The sequence below is a fragment of the Pleurodeles waltl genome, chromosome 7, assembly GCF_031143425.1.
Source record: "Pleurodeles waltl isolate 20211129_DDA chromosome 7, aPleWal1.hap1.20221129, whole genome shotgun sequence".
Taxonomy (NCBI): Eukaryota; Metazoa; Chordata; class Amphibia; order Caudata; family Salamandridae; genus Pleurodeles; species Pleurodeles waltl.
Genome location: NC_090446.1, coordinates 1361640517 through 1361661277, shown reverse-complemented (window position 1 = coordinate 1361661277; position 20761 = coordinate 1361640517). Strand labels below are relative to the sequence as shown.

General features: G+C 43.8%; 1 protein-coding gene across 6 annotated transcripts in view; it reads left to right on the top strand.

Annotated features, from left to right (window-relative positions):
- TEAD2 (TEA domain transcription factor 2) overlaps positions 1-20761 on the top strand; it is a 141003-nt gene that overhangs the window by 38388 nt on the left and 81854 nt on the right. For all 6 annotated transcript variants that reach the window (XM_069200813.1, XM_069200812.1, XM_069200811.1 and 3 more), the window contains exon 2: positions 15304-15580. In XM_069200813.1, the coding sequence (XP_069056914.1) occupies positions 15382-15580 (199 nt within the window). In that variant the 5' untranslated portion in view covers positions 15304-15381. The remainder of the gene's footprint in view (positions 1-15303; positions 15581-20761) is intronic.

Here is a 20761-nt window from a genome sequence, read left to right as displayed (position 1 = left end):
AATGGATGGGATCATCCTTGCCTCAGTGTTCTTAACAGAATCTAAAATTCTTGTTGCAACTGCTAGGAAAGGCTCTATTCTATGGCAGGACAGGAGGCTTCGCTTATGCTGGCTCAAAGCTGCCAAACCACAACAGAAGCATGCACAATAGGCTTGTAATAAAAAGTCTTAAACAAAGAATCAGATGACCAGTCAGCAGCACATAGATAGTCTTCCAATCTGGAACAAAGCACAAATGCCTTGGAGGTCATATCCCCCAAGCAGAATAAGCCCCAGAAACAGACACTTCAATGCCAGCTTTTACCATGACCTAACCAAACCAACAGGCCAAAGTTGCAACAGATACTGGCTCAAAAGGTTTTTGCAGTGCTAACAAAAGCCCCAAGGTCCCAGAGGATCAGACCTACAATTCAAAGTGTGTTCTTGATATACTTTTAAACATTTAACTAAACACAATTTTGCATTATGAGAAAAAGCTGGGTAATCATTGATGGTGCTTATATTCTTCTCTATAAATTCTTGAATTAAGATTCTTGATTATTGTGATTGCACAGAGAAGAACTTATGACATGTTATGAAGTAACAGATAGATTTTAGTATGGAGATAAGTTATAAAATTAATTTATAGAGAAGAATACATGCAACATCATGGAATAAGTGACTGTAATGCATATCAATGGTATGTTTTGAAAATTATGCTTTGTAATCTTTGTTCCTATTTACACACTATTGGTTAGCTTTGTTTTGTGTGGGTTTTTGAATGTGGATGTAAATTGAGTAGTCATACAATTTATATGTGTTTATTAGGTGTTTAATTTTATCCACAAGCTTTTACATGTTTGTATGACCAATATTATAATTAAAGTATGGCAGATAACAATAAATAATACATATGTATAGGCAATATTCCTTTTACATATCTGTACTTGCCCTTTCTTACTTGTCTTGATATTTATGTCGTGTATGCAATCAAGATGAGAGTGTCCACTGGTCTTTACATTTTCAACAAAGCCCTCATCATAATAGTAAACTTCATCATAGTTAGGCCCATAAACCTCAAGGCCTTGATCAGAGGGCTCGTAATCCGTCATGGCCACAAGAGTCCGAAGCCTCTCACTCTTAAGTTCCCAGAGGGAAGCAAGGATCAATAATGTGTAAATAAGAGAATAAACAGGCCCTGTGGTAATTGTTGCAGCCCTGGAATACTCTTGTACAGGGCATCAATGGGAGCAGTCGGCTGGTAAAATTCCAAGAAATAGTCTTTCCAGAAATTATTATTACTATTATGGGAAGGAGAATAAACTCCTCAATTCAGGAAAAATCATCAGATTTTAAATAATAAAATCGCTCCAAGTCTCTCAAATGCCTGCAGTTCCATCCTATTATTACAGCCTCAGAGAGGCGATACCAGCGCGATGTAACTCTTGAAGCTGCCGAGCGCGAGAGCAAGACGCATCGGCAAAATTCCGATAGGTGCGCGTGCGTAGCTCCATAGGACTACGCATGCGTCCTCGATCCCAGGAGGGGCTTCTGCTCAGAAGTGCAATGACATGAAAAATAATATTGGGTCCCAACAATGGATTGGAAAGGATAGAGGGAAATTAAAATGTAAAATGTAAAGCGCAATGCGCACCTTAAAGAAATGAAGGCGGACCGAACTGCGGTCGTGCATTGAACAACAAAAAGCAGAGTGCTTGTATAAGCTGTGAAACAAAGTACGGATAACAGTGTTACAGCGCAACCATACAAAGGCATATAATTATTCACAACGGTATGAATATAACATAAAATACAAAACCGAGGCACTTCTCTTGAATCAAGAGCAGCTAAAAAAGAGGCAGTCAAGATGGTGCTTCAGTGTTGTGTAGGTTATGTCCATATACTACTGGTGGACTGTGAGTTGTTGAAACCCTCATGGTGTTAGTTTAAATGTTTTTCTGTTTTTGATTGGCTGCTGTATTTGGAGCTGTAAAGATCGAGAAAGCATAACCGGAGCTTCCGGTCCTGCCGTAGAATCTGTCTCTGGCCTGTATGTATGTCACAAACTCTGCCTCCAGGTCTTGCGTCCTTACAGACTCTCCTCCTCCAGGTCTGGGCTTGAGAATCGCGCGCGATCGCAGCGAGGGTCCTTGACCCTCGTGTTTGACATCCTGGTCCAACCTTCATCCTCATAGTAATAGCAAAACTAATTTATAATAGCACTCGATACACGTTTGCTGTTTCCGAGAGTTATAAGTATCAGGTGATCATTTTACTCAAATTCTAACAGCCTCAGAAGCTTGCAAGGTTGAGCTGGCCAGTCACGAGCAGCGGCCACAGCAGATGTAAGCGCCGAGCGCTGAACTCGTTGAGACCTCTTCCAGATCTTTCGCTCGCCTGTCCTTTGCATGCAGACCCCTGCGCGGGCAGGCCTGGGACCTTTAGCCCTTGAACGCTCGCACATTGTTCATAGTTCAGGCCCTTCGTGCTCTGCCCACGTCCTCGATTTTCACCTCCTCTGTGGCGAGTGGAGAAGTTGAAGAGGGACATTGTGAACGCCATCGTTTCCCGGATGCGGGCTTCTGTGTGCACGAGAAGTCTTTATGTATGTGCGCAAGGCTGCCTGGCCTGACCCCTGTATAGCCTCCATTGTCTGTGCATTGTGCCGCAGGCGCCTGCATTCTCTGATTTTCGTTCCCTCGTACCACTTCTTTTTTGTGTGGGGTGGAGGGGAGCAATGCCTGCGATTAGGATGACAATCAATGGTAGTACATTAGACTTTCAATCTGTTAAATTCATGTTTGGGATTCTCAGACGCCTTTAGTGAGAGGCGTGTGTGAGAGAATCGGTCACAATGTCAGGAGCGCTTGCAAGGGTGTACATAAAAGGTATAGATAGGTGCACAAGAGTCTCTCCCAGTGTCGACTGATCTTAGTGACTTAGTCTTCGGGGGCGTTGGAGCATCCTAAGGTGACACGCTGTGTATGAGGAAGTGTGAAAGACTCTCAGGGGTTGGGGAGCGCGAGGGACAGCCTCGCACTGAGTGCATGTGTAGGACAGCAAGGAAGAAACTCCCAGCCTTGGTATGTATAGGAATAACTCGCGGCGGCATGGTTTGTGCTTGGTAGTCCCTCACTGTGTAGGAGGGTTTGTGAGTCTTGTCATTGAGGTTTGTGTGAATGGGGAGGTGCGAGTTGCTCACAATAACCGAAGTGTTCCTCACAAAGAGAGGGGATTTATAGGAAGCACTTAAAAAATATCTCATAATGATCGGGTATGTGAGGAAGTGGGGGGGGAGGGGGGTGAGTTCCCCACAATGACTGAACATATACAAGTGAAGATATGGGACTCCTACACCATGATTGAGCGCACGCAGAGGAAGGCATGGGAGTCACTCACATTGTCTGACCGTATAATTAAAAACTTGTGATTTCCTCAAAGTTACTGACGAGGAACGTTTGTGAGCATATACATAGGAAGGTATGTCATTCATGGTGCCAGTTATGTGAGTCATTCACAATGTTTGGTGTATACAAAGGAACGCATGTGTCATTCGCTGACTGAACGTGACTGTGGCTGAATGTGTACAGAACGGTATGCGTTTCAGTTGCATTGGTTATGATGCAGGGAAGGACCACATTATGCGGTATTGTTGACTAAACTATGCAGCAAGAAAAAGCTAATTAGGCGACATAATCCTGCACATTTTTTGGTAGTATTACATATTTTTTGTCATTTTACACATATTAACGTTATCTGGGCAAAGGTTTCAACTCATTAGTACCAGGTTGACACCCAAGTACATCAATAAGCAACAGAAAGGTGACCAGTTAACCTTAAAACAGGGCGTTCCGTTGTGCAGCAATACATGTTGCTTTGTTTTCAGTAGCTTTTGGTCTGTTTAAGCGAGAAATATTTTTTAGAAACTTTTTTTTATAATCTATAGAATATGTAGCTAATGATGGACTTTAATGTGGCAAATCCATAATTAGGCGTAAAACTCTGCTGCAACACAATTGTATAACTCCAGTGACCCTGCTTACAGTGACTTAACATATACAAATGAATGTAGATGTTGGGTGGGGTAGGGAGCCCAAAGTGCATGAGAACGAGAATACACTACCATCCATGACAACGTGAGCAAAAGGAGGAAAAAATATACACTGACTAGGCCATTATGGCCGACAGCTTCTACAGAGAGAACAATTGAAATAGAAGAACGAAAACAGACACGGGTTGTGGCTAAAGGGCTGTAGCACCTAACTCCTCATAGGTCATCCTCAATTTGGAGCCAAACCGCCACCTTCCTTCAAATTCAGAACAACTCCATGGGTCTGTTAAAACTGCAAATGCTCTGCTATACAAAATCTTTATAACATAACATCAAGCAGAAAATCAAGAAATCTTCTCGTGGCTCTCAAAGAAGCTGACCGTTTGCACCCAGTGTTCTGACCTCTCAATTGCAACTTTTTCTTGATGCTAACCTCATCTTGGACTTCCTGCTGTCCTGCTTTGTCCTGTTACATGGAACGGAGACCAGCATGGTTGCCATCATCAAAGCCCTTCATCTCATCGAGGCAAGTGGTTCTGCTTCCCTGACGTTACACACCATCAACAGACTGGACCACAACATTTTTTTCCACTGTGTAAAATTCGTATAAGAGAATCTGATATTGCTGTCAGATATTTTGAAGTTAATCGTCACAGCTGAACCATGCAATTTTGTTTCAGTGTTTGCTCACCTTTCCATCTCCTCTGCCTGAGCTCTTTTAAAGTGCTGGGGCCCCTCAAGGATCCATCCACTCTTTGATGTTCCACATTTACACTCAAATCATTTAAACTAATTGGAATTTTCTCCTTTTGACTTGTGATACATTAGCTACACAATGGGGAGTAGTGGTGTTAGTGTTGAGTGCACCAACTCCTTGCTTCTCAGTATATTTATCAGTAGCACCTTGCAGTTACTCTGGGTCTAGTGCGCTGAAGCCCACCTCTGGATGTCACAATCACATGACTACTGGAAACCCGTCCTGAAAAAATCTCTGAATGCTTTAACTCAACTGGAGGGGTCAGTTTATAGTAGTTGCCCTCATCCACAAGGTGTGGCATGACGGAACCCCAACACACAGAACCCCCTTGGGTCATCCAATATGAATTTAATTGAGTATCCACTGTGGTAACCCACCTTTAGAGGACAGACATGTTTCTTTTTGAGACGCTTCTTCCTGGCATGCTCAGCAAAAAACTTTTAGTATTTCCAAGCCTATGGATAGCCACAAAGATGGATAGCCTTGTATAAATGTAGAGTTATAAAACATTATATAACCTGTATACTTTGCTCTCTTTTCATCAACACTTGAAAGTATCTTTTTTTAAACATTTCTTTGAAAAGTCTGCCATCCTATTGATCTGGAACACAGTCGGTTTGCGCCTTCCGGCTTTTCTGCTAAATGCGGTTTCCTACAAAAACTAAAAATTACTTAAGTCCAATAAAACTAGTCCCGCATTTGGCACTTTGGTGTTGTACGCTCCTATTGTTATTTGTGAGGGTAGTGAAGTTATTTGCATCTAAACATTCTTTACTCTGGAGTGTTCTGTTGTAGAATGTAAGCGTATGACGTCGATGAGTACAGGAGAAAAGGCGAAAATATTGCCTAGTCACAAATAAAGAAGCTCCCACTTAATACCCGAGTTAAGTATTTACTGCAGTGAGATGAGCGAAATGCAATAAGCAAACAATACATTTGTTGATATCTTTTGGGCTCAAAATAATAAGACATTCTAAAACCAGTGGGGTCATTAGCAGGGACCAGTGTGTCTAATCTACCAAGTCAAACAAGTGTAGTCAGTAAAAACCTCCAGATCACCACCGTTGCCTCTTGTACCACCTTCTGCTATCCCATTTACCTTATTTTGCGTCCAGTGCAATGTGTCTGTGTCCTTGGACTGTGTTTATGTTGGTCCTCCTCTTTCTTCATCTCTCTCCCGTGACTTTATATCTTGCTCACTGCTTCGGTCCCTTTTCCTCCTGAATGAGATTCACATTGTGTGGTCCCTGTGGCATTGAATTGAGGTACTTGAGAATGCAGGTGTGTCTTGTGGCCCCCCTAGATGTGTCCTCTCAGTGCTGAATGCACATTGTTCATTTGTCTCCTTTTTTCATGGAATTTTTCATCTGCTTTACTCTTTGGGGCACGTTTTCAGTAATTCTTTGATATGCATGACAGGCTCACCTTGGTTGAAACCTGAGTTGCAACCAGTGCAGAGAATAGCACTGGTTGCAACTCAGTGCCTTTTCTGGGAGGGGATCTACTAGAAGGGAATAAAATAAGGGCCTGCCCTTTGGTGGTACCATGGCAGTTTCTTACTCCAGACCTCTCATAAAGACAACTTGTGACCTCATAACTTATGCTAAATAGAGATGTGCACCAATAATGACCTTGCCGTAGGGGTACTTTCACACTATAACTGCATGTGACATCACAGCCCTCTCACCAGAGCTGTGGTTGACATATCAATGCCTCTTTCTTGTTTCTGTGCATTGATGATTAAATCTCCCATTGGGCTCAGATTGACACCAAGTTCAGATTAGGACTTTTCTTGCTTCTAAACTGCATTTCCTGAGTGAAGAATGAGATGGAGGGTATATGGAGGGGTATGCATCATCTGACTGGTAAGTGCCAATGAAAAGAAGCCAAGAGGGTTAGTGTTTCAAATCAACTATATATGGAAGACTTAAAGAGAATAAAGCTACACCTCATTTAAATGAGGAGTTGCGTGGTGTAGAGTAGACAGAGAATGGACAGAGGTACCTGATGTTATGGAGGCAGTACTGGACCAATTACTTAAAGCAGTGAGGTGAGACAGCGAGGGCAAGGGTCCTTGGTTATTGAGCCAATGGTGTAATGGCGCTGATTCCTTGACAGTTTAGTGGGATGCGAATGTGACATTAGCTGTAGCAGCGGAGTTTGATAATATGGTCCAGATTACCTGCTTGAGAGTTGAGAGAGTACTGATAGCGAGGAGAAATCAGAGAGACATATGGTACAGCGTTTGGAAGATGAGCGAGATGGTGGTTCAGAGTGGTATTTCGGACAATGGAATGGGATCGATGGGTTTGTAGAGTGAAGTTTCATATAGATTCACATTCAGGGGGGGAAGAACAATACAGTTTCTGGAGCGAGGAATTAGATGGATGGAACCGAGATAATAGTGCAGATTCTTTGACATAGAGAAAGATGAGGCATAAGGGAATTCGGTCCCAATATATATATATTTTTTTTGCAATAACCTGTATTTTCTTATTAGCACTGTTTGCAAGACTTTCGCAGTTATTTTATGATGTACATCTTTTATCTGTGTGGTACGTTATATTCAGGTTTCCCCTCTAGGGGACTGCACCTGATACCTTGTTGACACTCCTGTTGCCTCCCTGCAGACCTATCTGAAGAAAACATAATATATGTCCTAGACAGGATATGTACCTAAGCCGAGGGACAGGACTCATATGAACAACTTGGTAACAAAAGCAAGATAAACAGTTTTTTCAGACTGAATATTTACCTTCCAGAAGAGACGCGGTTTATTGGGGCAGGCTATGTACTCAAGAGCAGTGAAATTATGAATTGTGACATAATTATCCTTGGAAGGCGAAGCTAATTCTCCCGACAGATTGATATCCTCGAGGGGGAAGATTTAGTTATTAGGTTTGATTAATTATCATATGGATTAAAAGTAACGTATTTGACTATGATTTGTGCTCTTGTTGAGAAGAGCTGGTGATTGGGACTGAATAAGTAAAATAGGGAATAATGAAAGAAGCAGATCATAATAATCTATCGATTTTATGTGCGTGTTTGTGTTAGAAATTGTGGGTCACATAGTTCTAACAAAAAGTGTACTGAAGGTTGGTTCGTGACTAATTTCCACTTGTTGGAGGTCTAAGAGTATACCTAATGGGCTTGATTACTGATAGAAAACTGGCCCAATAGAGTCTGAAGCTGGCACAATATGGGTCTTGAAAGAAACCCTATTAGATGTTTTCTTCCTTAAACATAGTATAGGGCTTTCATTGGGACAAAGAAGATGGGGTGGGGGGAAGAGGGTTTCTAAAAGGGGCATGGCAGAATTTAACTAGGACTCTTTTTCACGGTAGAGGCATATGTAATTAAGGTCATGGCTTAAAACAAGTATTGTAATATCTCGTGCTTCACAAAGCATGCCACCTGACCAGTATTTGGTTTCCTGTCTTTGAGTTTCCTCTTGCCGCCTCCAGCCGAACAACACAACAACGGATATACGCCAAAAACAAGCTAAACCGACTGGCTTTGTGAATACGCAGCAGTTTCAAATGAATAACTCCAATGATTTTGGTGTGAATAATTGAGAATGGAAATGCTTCAGTTCTGAAAATATGAGACAGTGGAGTAAACGTAAAGCCCGTGGAAGGGGTAGTGGTCTTCGGTATGCCTCACACTCCCCTTAACTCTACTTTCCTCTGTAGTCGCTCGCTCTAGTAGATTCCTACACCCTTTTTCACACCACATCTTCCTGTAATCCCCCATCTATACATCCACACCTCGGGCCTTATGTATCCTTGAGTTTTAATTCGATTACTGGGCTGGCGAGACTAAAAGGAGTTCACCGGGATAAGGACCGAGACCTCGGCAGTTGTGTCTTGGGCATGAGTTAAGTGTCGCGTGGTATAAAATAAGTTTACTGGGGTAGGGTATGGGTCCTCAGAAAAATAAAGTATATTGTGTACAGAGTAAGTATCGGAGGGCATAGAAGAACTTTATTCTGATCGGTCGTCGGGTGGAGAAGCTGTTGGGAAGACGAGCTGTATTTTGGGACTGAATCAGTACCGCACAGTATAAAATGAGTTCATGATGTATGTGTCTTTGGGAAGATAATCTGTATATTGGGGCTCAATATGTATTGCAGGGAATCAAATACGTTTATTGGGATAGGTACAGGCCCTCTGGAAGATATGAGAAGTTGTATATTGGGAGTGTATCGGTGAACTAAAGGGATTTATTGTGATAGTGGATACTGGCGTTATGTTTGGTTGAGAATTGAAGCAGTGTAGCAGGACAGCATAAATGCCCTTGGATGGAGCCGGACTAAGTATCATGGGGAGTAGAAGGAGTTTATCGGGTAGGGTACGGGCCAGTGGGAAGAGAAGTTGCTTATTGGTAGATGTTATAAAACTTTAGGAGCAAAACTTTTTTTGTAGAGGAAAGGAACCGTAAGCAAAAAAAACGCGTAAACCAGGGCAAAGAGACTGTTTATTCAGGTCTTGAAACTAGTTTGTGAATGACATTGTCACCATTGCTGTATGATGCTTGTTTAATTAAAAATTGTTGTAGATGCGTTAGTAGAGATTTTTTTAGGTCCTTGTGCTGAAGTAGGATCACATGATCCATTGGCCGCCTCAGTGCAGCTTGAAATTTCAGCTGAAACTCGAGGCGTATTGAGAGAACCGTGTGTGGGCCGCAGCCTGCTAGAAACTGGATGCACTGGCAGAGTTTAGTGATGGTCACAGTACAGTCATAGCAGGTAGTGTGCAGCCTGGGATCGAGGTGCATTAGCAGATCTGTTTGTGTTCCAGGCATGGGTTGGAAACTTAGTTGTGAGGAGGGGTGTAACGCAGAGCCCCTGCACCACTTGCAGTGCAGGGGTGCCCCCAGCCCTGCAGGGGCCCGTCAGCCAATACATGTCTGTTAGATAAGGGGGGGCTCCAGGGCCCCTCATCACATTCTGCAGGCGGGGGGAGGGGGCGGTGAACCACTGGTTGTGAGGTGCATTGCTTGTGTGGTGGACGTTGCTGACTGTTCCTGAAAGGAGCCATTGTGTTGTTGCAACTGTTACTTTAGCCCACAGTGAAACGTTTTGCAGTCAGTAGCTGACTCCAGACGTTCAGCCCACGGTTCCTAAAGCCAAGGACATCCCAAATAATCACCCCAAATCGTATCCCGGTGGAGGCGTCGAGTGTCATGCTATGGGGGCGAGGGGGAGGTCTGCCCCAGCGGTATCTGTGTCCGAGTAGCCCGTTTGTAGCTGCTGCAGGCCCTAGTACTCTCTCCCAGAGGAGTACACATTCCGCACACAGGTACAGAATGTGGCACGCCGCTGCCTGCTCATGTGCTCTGTACACTTGGAATCTCTCGGCCTTCTGCTGCCCGGCGCTCCGTCACTTCCGCCCTCCTTTCGGCACCGCGTTCCTCTTCTCTTCCCCGTGAATCTCCTTTTCCCCTCTCCTGTCGGTCCCCACTTGTGCCTCTTTAGCATTTTTCTACGCCCACCTGCCTCTCTTTCCACTTTAAATTCATAATAAGTAATGTGTAAGTTATGACACGACCAGGCAAGAAAGCAGCACGAGTGCATTATAATGCTAACGTTTCAATGTTTTATGTTACACATATGTACGCTCTTATGTTAGTGTATTATTGAGGAACCCTTCATACTGGTGTAACATTCGCTACATCGCGGAGCTCCGGTGACCTAATCAGCTCCAGACTCATTCGGTGTGCTCCTTAAAATCACCAGGGCTCCAGGATGTGAGGATCTTATGTTGCGTTTTTTGTTTGCATGATTTGGGATTTCTCAGTATCTGAAACGCGGTATTAGTCACGCATGGAGTCATTTGTGTGAATTATGCGCTTTGGAACAATTGGGAAAGCTGAACAAACATACAGATCAGGGAACAGTTGGGAGCACACTGCCTCACGCTTGGAATGCAGTTTGCCCTGTTGCATTATGGTAAATGCAGTACAAATGCCTGCTTCATTTGTTGACTGTAGTTTTCCACCTCAGTGGGTGCAGCTAGTGCTGTATATCTGTAGATACGTGTTTCTGGGTTTAGCCGTTCATCAGTAGAGAGCAGAAGGCTTTTCTCTGAGGTTGCTGGAAATGCTGCCTAAGTCCTATAAGGTCTCAGTACCACTCACTGGCACACAGGTGCATCAACCAAAGCTCGTCAGCTTGCTGGATCAAGGGAGCCTTTTCAAACAGGAACATATATATCGTTCATTATTAACATGCAGATACACATAAACAAGCATGAAATAATGCATACACAAGACTGACATTATATTACATATGTTAGACCCACAATAGGGTACAGTAGATTGTGCAAATAGTACCCTTTGATGTGACTCGTGTTTGTTCTTTTCTGCCTCCTACGGTATGTATTTCCGTTGGGTAAAGTTTACTGAGAATGGTTCTTCTGCTTTGTTACTGTGGGTGGGTCTCACGTTACTCCCTCAGATTTTTTTTTGCCTCTGTTTGCCCACCTCACATTCTGCTCTCCCCATCTTGAACATGCAGGAAGAGTTTTACTGGGATGTTACTTACATTTACCTGCTCTCATTGACTCTCAACCCACCTTTGCTTCTACTTTTTGGACCTGATTTAGAGTTTGGTGGGCACGGTACTCTGTCGCAAGCATGATGCAATACCCTGTCTGCCAACTCCCTGGTCCACCCACTTCATATAGAGATGGGTGGGCCTTAAGTTTTCCATTGACTTAGCGCCCATTGGCTCAGTCAACAGTAAAACGTCCTAAGGCGGTCCAGAAGATTAGGGGCTTTGGAGGAAAGCCATGACACCATCTGCCCTTTGTAGGGTGGACAGTGTAATGTCTTTTTTTCCTATCCTTCACTGCCATGAAAAGCCTAGTAGTGAGAAGCAGAAAAAAAAAATGACACAAATACCCTAGATGGAAATTATATTGGTTGTGGGGGTTATTCATTTTTTTTTTTTTCTATTCTTCTGAAGGAAACCGTTTGGGAGTTTTTCTGAAAACAAAAACTGAAAATATTTAGCGAACAGCCATCAAAACCAACAGCAGCCTTCCACCAAACGTTTTGAACATCGCAAATAACGACCATGACATAGGTTTTTTTTCAATATACAGAGATAACCGCTGAGCCAGGGGTCATCTATAAATATAGATGGTGTAGGTAATGGCCTCCATCACGCTGTTGAACAGAGTGCCACCCGTCAAATGCGGAATCAGACCCCTTTGACTTTTATTTCGTTGTTTCATGTAAATAAACGTTCATACTCCTGAGGTGTATATTTATATAGCATAGCGTTGTGACACCGCTACTTCTTTCTCCCAACATACTGGCACATCATCTGTTGCACAACCCAGAATCCAAGTTCACAATATTCCAGCTGGTAAATCTTTTCCTTAAATCGTACCCCATCCCGAGGCTTATCTAATGCGCTCCATTTACCCTCTGGCTGTAAAAAACAGACAGCACACCCAAAGGATCTAGTCAGGTTCCACCATATATCAAACCTGTGTATTATTAGCAACATCACAAAGGTTACAGGTATTAAAAACAACAACAAAAAACTCCATTACTGTTATTTGGGATTTTGATGTCTCTGGTCTAGGAATCAATAGTAGTGACATCACAGCGGATCTACTGTAGTCTTCCTGAAGGTCTGGCCTGGTTTGGATGAATGGCAGCATACGGCGTGGCTGATCATGAAATACTTCCAGATCCCCTTGTTACAAGGGCTGAGATCTCAGGATGAGCCTGGGCCCTAAATCTCCCTGTCTCCACAGATGTGGCAGACCACCATAGCTACCCTCAACATATGAATGGAGAATGTTACCTGCACATCTGAAAGGGTTCTCTGTACCCCAAAGCGTCAGCCATGTTTCTTTCCCCTCTACCTGGAATTTAGCTACCAGACTGTCATCAACAGCCTCTCAAGAAAGAAAAACTGTTTTGCGATATTACCAAACATCTTATAACGATATTAATTTTGACATTCAGCGTTCAAACATAACATTTTTATACCAATACCACCCATCCATTGTGGTCTGTCTAATCTTTGGCTGGCTAACTGCATAGCAGATGGTGCATTACTGATCTGTAACCCTGTATAAAGAGACATGGTGAAGAGGTGCCGAACTGTAATTATCTCCTTGGGGCATCAACAGTATAAAAGTCCAGTGGAAGGACATGATGAATGATTATAACTGAGAATACGTAATTTTAGCAGATGCCTTCCTCAGCTAATATGCCAATGAGGTGTTTTTTTTCCATTCCCCATAAATCGGGATCATTAATGTGTGGGTTCCACTCTAGATAAGTCTGGTGTTGATCCCCTGGAGAAGTTGATCACCAAATCTTCAAATAGCTCCACACCACAAGTCTAATTTCAAAGTAATATTAAGGCTTACAGGATGTCCTAAGGTTCTTAAGAAATTGCTATATAGCGGTGTGTGTCTTCCAATTTAAAAGTGTTAAATCAACACTCAAGATGTGTAGGGCATATTATGTAAAAAAGCGATTTCCACTGGGTGTGGATAGGCTGAGAGCATAGCAGACCAGACATGAGCAGGATATGTTTGGGGAAAATAGGCATTTGTGTGTACATTAGGATATTAATATTAATCTAACGTTTATAGGATTTAATATTCCATAAAAGTATGGTTTATTGTCTGTGGACCTCGCCCCAGGGAAGCACAACAGAAATATTTTGCAGTTTGCATCAATAGTATGCACTGCAGTCAATAAATAATATTAAGTACAGTAGGTATGTAGAATTATGCAGGCATTATGAGAAGGCAGGGCTGAAAATATCATGATCTCATGCTAGTTGGTGGGGCGGTGAGTGCCTGTCTCCCCCTTTAGCAAAACCACTGTTCCCTTCCGGGACCATGGTGTATTGAAGTGTGGTTTGCTACAGGTCGGGAGCTGGGTCTCACTTAAATAGTGGTCAATGTAAGGTAGAAATAGATATCCTTCTCCTTGCTGTACCCTTTGACACTTTGCTATTTTGGCGCATGGGACTTCAATGTAAGGACCATGGAATTTTGAGCTCACAAGTCGCAAGAACAATGGGCTGGAAGTGGAAGTAGATGAGTAGGACGAGTCTGGTACGCTTTCATCATCAGTAAAAAGCTTTAGGATTAGGAAGAGGGACAGGTCTTTCCCACAGAGTAGCAGCCATTGGTGTGGAATGAGGGTCAGGAGATTCCTTGCCCATCAGTGCCAGGAACTTGATGCGAATTGAGGGAAAGGATGGCCCTTCACATTCCGTTGACAGATACTGCACCTGTATGAAGAGTGGAGGGCGGTCTAGACTATCATTTCCAGAGGTGGGCCTTAAAATTGGGTCCATGTGTTATTTTCGGGGCCATTAAGCACTTCCAGATTCGGCTTTTCATTATTACGAGAAAGGCCTTGAACTAGTTTTCTGAGGAATTCCGAGGTTAATCACAGATGAATTTTTAAATGGAAAAGCGAAAAGACATCTTTTATTTTAAAATTCTCCCTTTATCCATAACCCTATTTTACTTGGCCCTCGTTAATTATTAAATTCTAGCTACTTTTACCCATATCCCTTCATACTTATCTGTACCTTTGCTGATTTGTTTTTGTTATGAAAGTTGCTTTGTGAGTTGATTACCCCAAAGTGTTCGTATCCCGAGGTAATTAACCTTAAACTAAGAGGTCACATAAGGAATGAGTAAAAGAGCGAGGGAACCAGGCTGCCAGGTGCAGTGGCAATCCTTATGAGTTACACAGGAGGTGGACCAGAAGCCCTTGAAGCTAGTCATGAACGGCGGCTTTAAATAAAGGCCAGGGCTGTCTTTCCTATAAGTCCAGTGTGAGAGAATGACAGGGTTTACACCCACTGACTGACTGACTGAATAGTGTTCCAGAAGGGTACCACAAGTTGGAAGTGACTCTGTCAAGCAGGTGTACTGCTCGCAGTGGAAATGCTCTGCTGTGCTACACTACTGCATTGGGGCTCTACCATGAGGTGTTGTGAATTTGTTTTCACTACGGGTAACTTGGGACTTTGTAAGATTTCATAAATTGGATGGGAAAACGGTGCCTGAGTTTTGTGAGGTTGATTTCCAATCAGGCTACAGGAATCACAGCAATAATACTGCCTGAGATGTTTCCTATCAATACATTTAAGCTGTGTGAGGTGCATCATGTCTGCTCACATTGAGTTAAACTCCTTCTGGGAAGTGCCCATCGATGGAGTGGGTGTGCCTGGTAGTACATTTTTATTTCAATTGACTCTGCACATAAAGGAAGTACAGGAAGGATGTCACTGAATGCATCAGTGACATTATGTGCCAAAAAGTGATGAACATTAAGTAAACACTACACTGTCCTTGAGTTAGGGGAAAGGTGATTTGAAGAAGACGTGTTTGAATGACGAGCAGTCATAGGAGAAACCCTTTTTATTTAATTATGCTTTCCCTAGCTTACATTTGTTTAATTCGATAAATTATCTTTGACAGTACATCTAATGTGCCCCGTTTCCTGATTTTTCCCACAGAGTTTGCAGCAAAGCTTTCCTGGCTGAGGCTTGGGGGAGCCTCGTTCTCCCAACTCCTCTCATTTCTTGAAAACAAGGATGGATCCCAATGGGTGGAGTGATGCTGGCAGTCCAGAGAGCCCTGGCGGCCTAGGTGACTCAATGGAAAAGAGTTTGGACAATGATGCAGAGGGTGTTTGGAGCCCGGACATTGAGCAGAGCTTCCAGGAAGCATTGGCAATCTACCCACCATGTGGACGCCGCAAGATTATACTGTCTGATGAGGGGAAGATGTATGGTGAGTTTCTCCAACTTGGTTTCGATTTATGTTCCATAAACGATGAAAACAGAAACCTATAGTTTTTGTCAGATATGGACTATCAGGATAATTACTCTCTGTTCAGTCGGTTTTTCCCTCACTTGTGTATTCAATCTATAGCTAATCCAAGGTTGTTGTGTAAACGTTCTTCTGATTTTTATCATGCACAGTCTGTTTCATTACCAATTCATTTTCGTAATCCCAGTTTAATTACTGATTGAGTTTTGAATGCCCTTTATATAACATACCTAAATATATCCGATAGCGTGTGGGTAAAAGCTAGGATTTCACACAAACATTCTTTTAGCTTTGGAATGCATACCTAAGTAAAATATAAGTAAATATCCACCGATGATTAGTGGTTTTCATTAAGCTTTGCTCTCAGGGTGTTAGTCGTCTTACTACAACCGATTGCCTTTGGTCTGACCCAGCAAGAGGAAAGAATGCCATTGCATCAGTCTTTGGTAGGGTACATCTAGCTATGATATTCCACTCCGGTACCAAGAAATGAATTCCTACCTCATTTAAGGATTAATGTTTGGACACCAGGCTCCTGGTAAAGACTCATTCTGAGGAGACATCGTGTCAAGATGTGTTGAGAAGTGAAAACATTTTCAATCATATAGATTCATGTACACTGGACTTTGGCGCCAAGTGCCAGTTTGTCTTCTTCAGAGACGACTTCAAACAAATGCGTAATATTTTAGGAGGCGTGATCTTCACCAATCCTTTATCCCTATCTTACTGAATGTTAGAGCAGTGACTTCTGTTACTCAATGACAACCCTACTTTTACCCTCCGGTTAAAAAAACAAACCCGCAATTATAGGATTACTTTACAAAAAGGGATCAAATTTAGCTCTTTTCATCTCATCCACTACCCTTATCTTTGCTCTTAGGTTGGGCTGTAAAAACGTGCAGTAAGTAACCTGTGAAAAAAGCTCCGAACACTGGGCACAACTTCCTTCAAGCCTCGGGGCTTCATCTTTAAATGTATATTTCTATGCAATATAGTTACATGTTGGAATACACTGTGAACGTTATGAAGACATGTTGATGACGCTGCAAAATTTGCCCTGGCCTATGAAGTAGGGCCAAATCCTGATGGTTTCTAAGCACATTAATCTCGTACAGAACAGTTTCTGTGGTGTGACTTGATTTTGCTACTGGAAATTAATGTGAAGGTCATTTTATATTCGGACATCTCATACATAAAATTAGCAATAATGTTTGAGAGAAGCTCGTCTCCAAGAAGCTGCGTTCACTTTGACATGCTGTGCATATGCGTAAAATTAAACGTCCGTTGGAGGGCTGGAAACTGCTGTTGTTTCAAGCATTTTTTAGGTTGCGCTCGCAAGCGCTTTTCGATCTGTTGTAATTATTCTATGGGCTTTTAACCACGCCCATCTTGCGCCCATCACTTTAACTCATTTGTGGTCTTGCCTTTTGTAGGAAGTTGGCTCTGTATGTGCTATTTCAAAGTAAGGAATAGCATGCACAGAGTCCAAGGGTTCCCCTTAGAGGTAAAATAGTGGTAAAAAGAGATAATACTAATGCTCTATTTTGTGGTAGTGTGGTCGAGCAGTAGGCTTATCCAAGGAGTAGTGTTAAGCATTTGTTGTACATACACATAGACAATAAATGAGGTACACACACTCAGAGACAAATCCAGCCAATAGGTTTTTATATAGAAAAATATCTTTTCTTAGTTTATTTTAAGAACCACAGGTTCAAATTCTACATGTAATATCTCATTCGAAAGGTATTGCAGGTAAGTACTTTAGGAACTTCAAATCATCAAAATTGCATGTATACTTTTCAAGTTATTGACAAATAGCTGTTTTAAAAGTGGACACTTAGTGCAATTTTCACAGTTCCTGGGGGAGGTAAGTTTTTGTTAGTTTTACCAGGTAAGTAGGACACTTACAGGGTTCAGTTCTTGGTCCAAGGTAGCCCACCGTTGGGGGTTCAGAGCAACCCCAAAGTCACCACACCAGCAGCTCAGGGCCGGTCAGGTGCAGAGTTCAAAGTGGTGCCCAAAACACATAGGCTAGAATGGAGAGAAGGGGGTGCCCCGGTTCCGGTCTGCTTGCAGGTAAGTACCCGCGTCTTCGGAGGGCAGACCAGGGGGGTTTTGTAGGGCACCGGGGGGGACACAAGCCCACACAGAAATTTCACCCTCAGCGGCGCGGGGGCGGCCGGGTGCAGTGTAGAAACAAGCGTCGGGTTCGCAATGTTAGTCTATGAGAGATCTCGGGATCTCTTCAGCGCTGCAGGCAGGTAAGGGGGGGATTCCTCGGGGAAACCTCCACTTGGGTAAGGGAGAGGGACTCCTGGGGGTCACTTCTCCGGTGAAAGTCCGGTCCTTCGGGTCCTGGGGGCTGCGGATGCAGGGTCTCTCCCAGGCGTCGGGACTTTAGGTTCAAGGAGTCGCGGTCAGGGGAAGCCTCGGGATTCCCTCTGCAGGCGGCGCTGTGGGGGCTCAGGGGGGACAGGTTTTGGTACTCACAGTATCAGAGTAGTCCTGGGGTCCCTCCTGAGGCGTCGGATCTCCACCAGCCGAGTCGGGGTCGCCGGGCGCAGTGTTGCAAGTCTCACGCTTCTTGCGGGGAGCTTGCAGGGTTCTTTAAAGCTGCTGGAAACAAAGTTGCAGCTTTTCTTGGAGCAGGTCCGCTGTCCTCGGGAGTTTCTTGTCTTTTCGAAGCAGGGGCAGTCCTCAGAGGATGTCGAGGTCGCTGGTCCCTTCGGAAGGCGTCGCTGGAGCAGGATCTTTGGAAGGCAGGAGACAGGCCGGTGAGTTTCTGGAGCCAAGGCAGTTGTCGTCTTCTGGTCTTCCGCTGCAGGGGTTTTCAGCTGGGCAGTCCTTCTTCTTGTTGCAGGAATCTCAATTCTTAGGTTCAGGGAAGCCCTTAAATACTAAATTTAAGGGCGTGTTTAGGTCTGGGGGGTTAGTAGCCAATGGCTACTAGCCCTGAGGGTGGGTACACCCTCTTTGTGCCTCCTCCCAAGGGGAGGGGGTCACATTCCTAACCCTATTGGGGGAATCCTCCATCTGCAAGATGGAGGATTTCTAAAAGTTAGTCACCTCAGCTCAGGACACCTTAGGGGCTGTCCTGACTGGTCAGTGACTCCTCCTTGTTTTTCTCATTATCTTCTCCGGCCTTGCCGCCAAAAAGTGGGGCCTGGCCGGAGGGGGCGGGCAACTCCACTAGCTGGAGTGTCCTGCTGGGTTGGCACAAAGGAGGTGAGCCTTTGAGGCTCACCGCCAGGTGTGACAATTCCTGCCTGGGGGAGGTGTTAGCATCTCCACCCAGTGCAGGCTTTGTTACTGGCCTCAGAGTGACAAAGGCACTCTCCCCATGGGGCCAGCAACATGTCTCGGTTTGCGGCAGGCTGCTAAAACTAGTCAGCCTACACAGATAGTCGGTTAAGTTTCAGGGGGCACCTCTAAGGTGCCCTCTGGGGTGTATTTTACAATAAAATGTACACTGGCATCAGTGTGCATTTATTGTGCTGAGAAGTTTGATACCAAACTTCCCAGTTTTCAGTGTAGCCATTATGGTGCTGTGGAGTTCGTGTTCGACAAACTCCCAGACCATATACTCTTATGGCTACCCTGCACTTACAATGTCTAAGGTTTTGTTTAGACACTGTAGGGGTACCATGCTCATGCACTGGTACCCTCACCTATGGTATAGTGCACCCTGCCTTAAGGCTGTAAGGCCTGCTAGAGGGGTGTCTTACCTATACTGCATAGGCAGTGAGAGGCTGGCATGGCACCCTGAGGGGAGTGCCATGTCGACTTACTCGTTTTGTCCTCACTAGCACACACAAGCTGGCAAGCAGTGTGTCTGTGCTGAGTGAGAGGTCTCCAGGGTGGCATAATACATGCTGCAGCCCTTAGAGACCTTCCTTGGCATCAGGGCCCTTGGTACTAGAAGTACCAGTTACAAGGGACTTATCTGGATGCCAGGGTCTGCCAATTGTGGATACAAAAGTACAGGTTAGGGAAAGAACACTGGTGCTGGGGCCTGGTTAGCAGGCCTCAGCACACTTTCAATTGTAAACATAGCATCAGCAAAGGCAAAAAGTCAGGGGGCAACCATGCCAAGGAGGCATTTCCTTACACCTTTCAAAAATCCGTTGATGTAATTAGTAAATGCTTTATGTTTGTCCCACCTAGGGTGGTTGTGTTACCTTGAAGACTGACCCTGTTACATACATTATTGCTGATATACTTCAGTGTGGACAAACTATTTTTTTCTTTTGTCTCTCCCCTTTGTGCTCCATGTCACTAACAGCACAGAACAGTAGCGCAAACTCCATCGGCGATCTTAAAGCGCTGGTCACATTGTTCACATTTCTTTTGACTCTCCATAGCTTTCACAAAAACACTTGTAATTGATAAATGCTTTACTTAAAAAACACAGAAATCTTCAAAGTGGCTCTCCCAACAGCAGGAGAGCCGATAATACAATATTAACTGTACTCTGGAAACTCGCCCCATATTGCTTTGCAAGCATTTTTTTTTTTTTTACAAAATACGTTTCCCCTTAACTCAGCCTGTGGTGGTCCTAGGACAATGGAACAACCACCAAAACGTTCAGCATTGCATACTCTTACTGTCTGTTCATCTCTGGGTCCCCACACTAGGTTAGTGGGGACACCAAAATAATAACTCATCCCACCATTCATTGTATTTGTAAGCTCTCTTATGGCTGAAATGTTTGTTTTGTACCTGGGAGTAGTTTGTGTTATAAGGGCCCTGTTTGAAAAATTAATCCAGTAGGCCTTCTAGCCCTTTAGGTATATGCAGGGCCACTGGAATTATGTGGCAGAAAGGACCAAAATATGCGGCAGGGTGACCAATTAATGTGGCAAAAGAAGTCCAGTTTTAAATTTGCAATGCCAATAGCTCAAGGTCCAGTAAATGTGAGACCTATTGCATTGCAAATCCCTGTTCTTATTTAGTTTCGGTTCTGCTATTGTACATTTGTGACGTCTGTGATGGATGAGGTGGGTACTGATGCCTGAGGTGGGATCTTTACTGTAGTGTGAGATGCGTTTGCTTCCTTGGTTTTTTAATGTGGTGATAGGCCATGTAGGGGGGAAAAGGTGTAGTGGGCATTTGTTTATGTAAAGACATATACCTCGCCTTTGA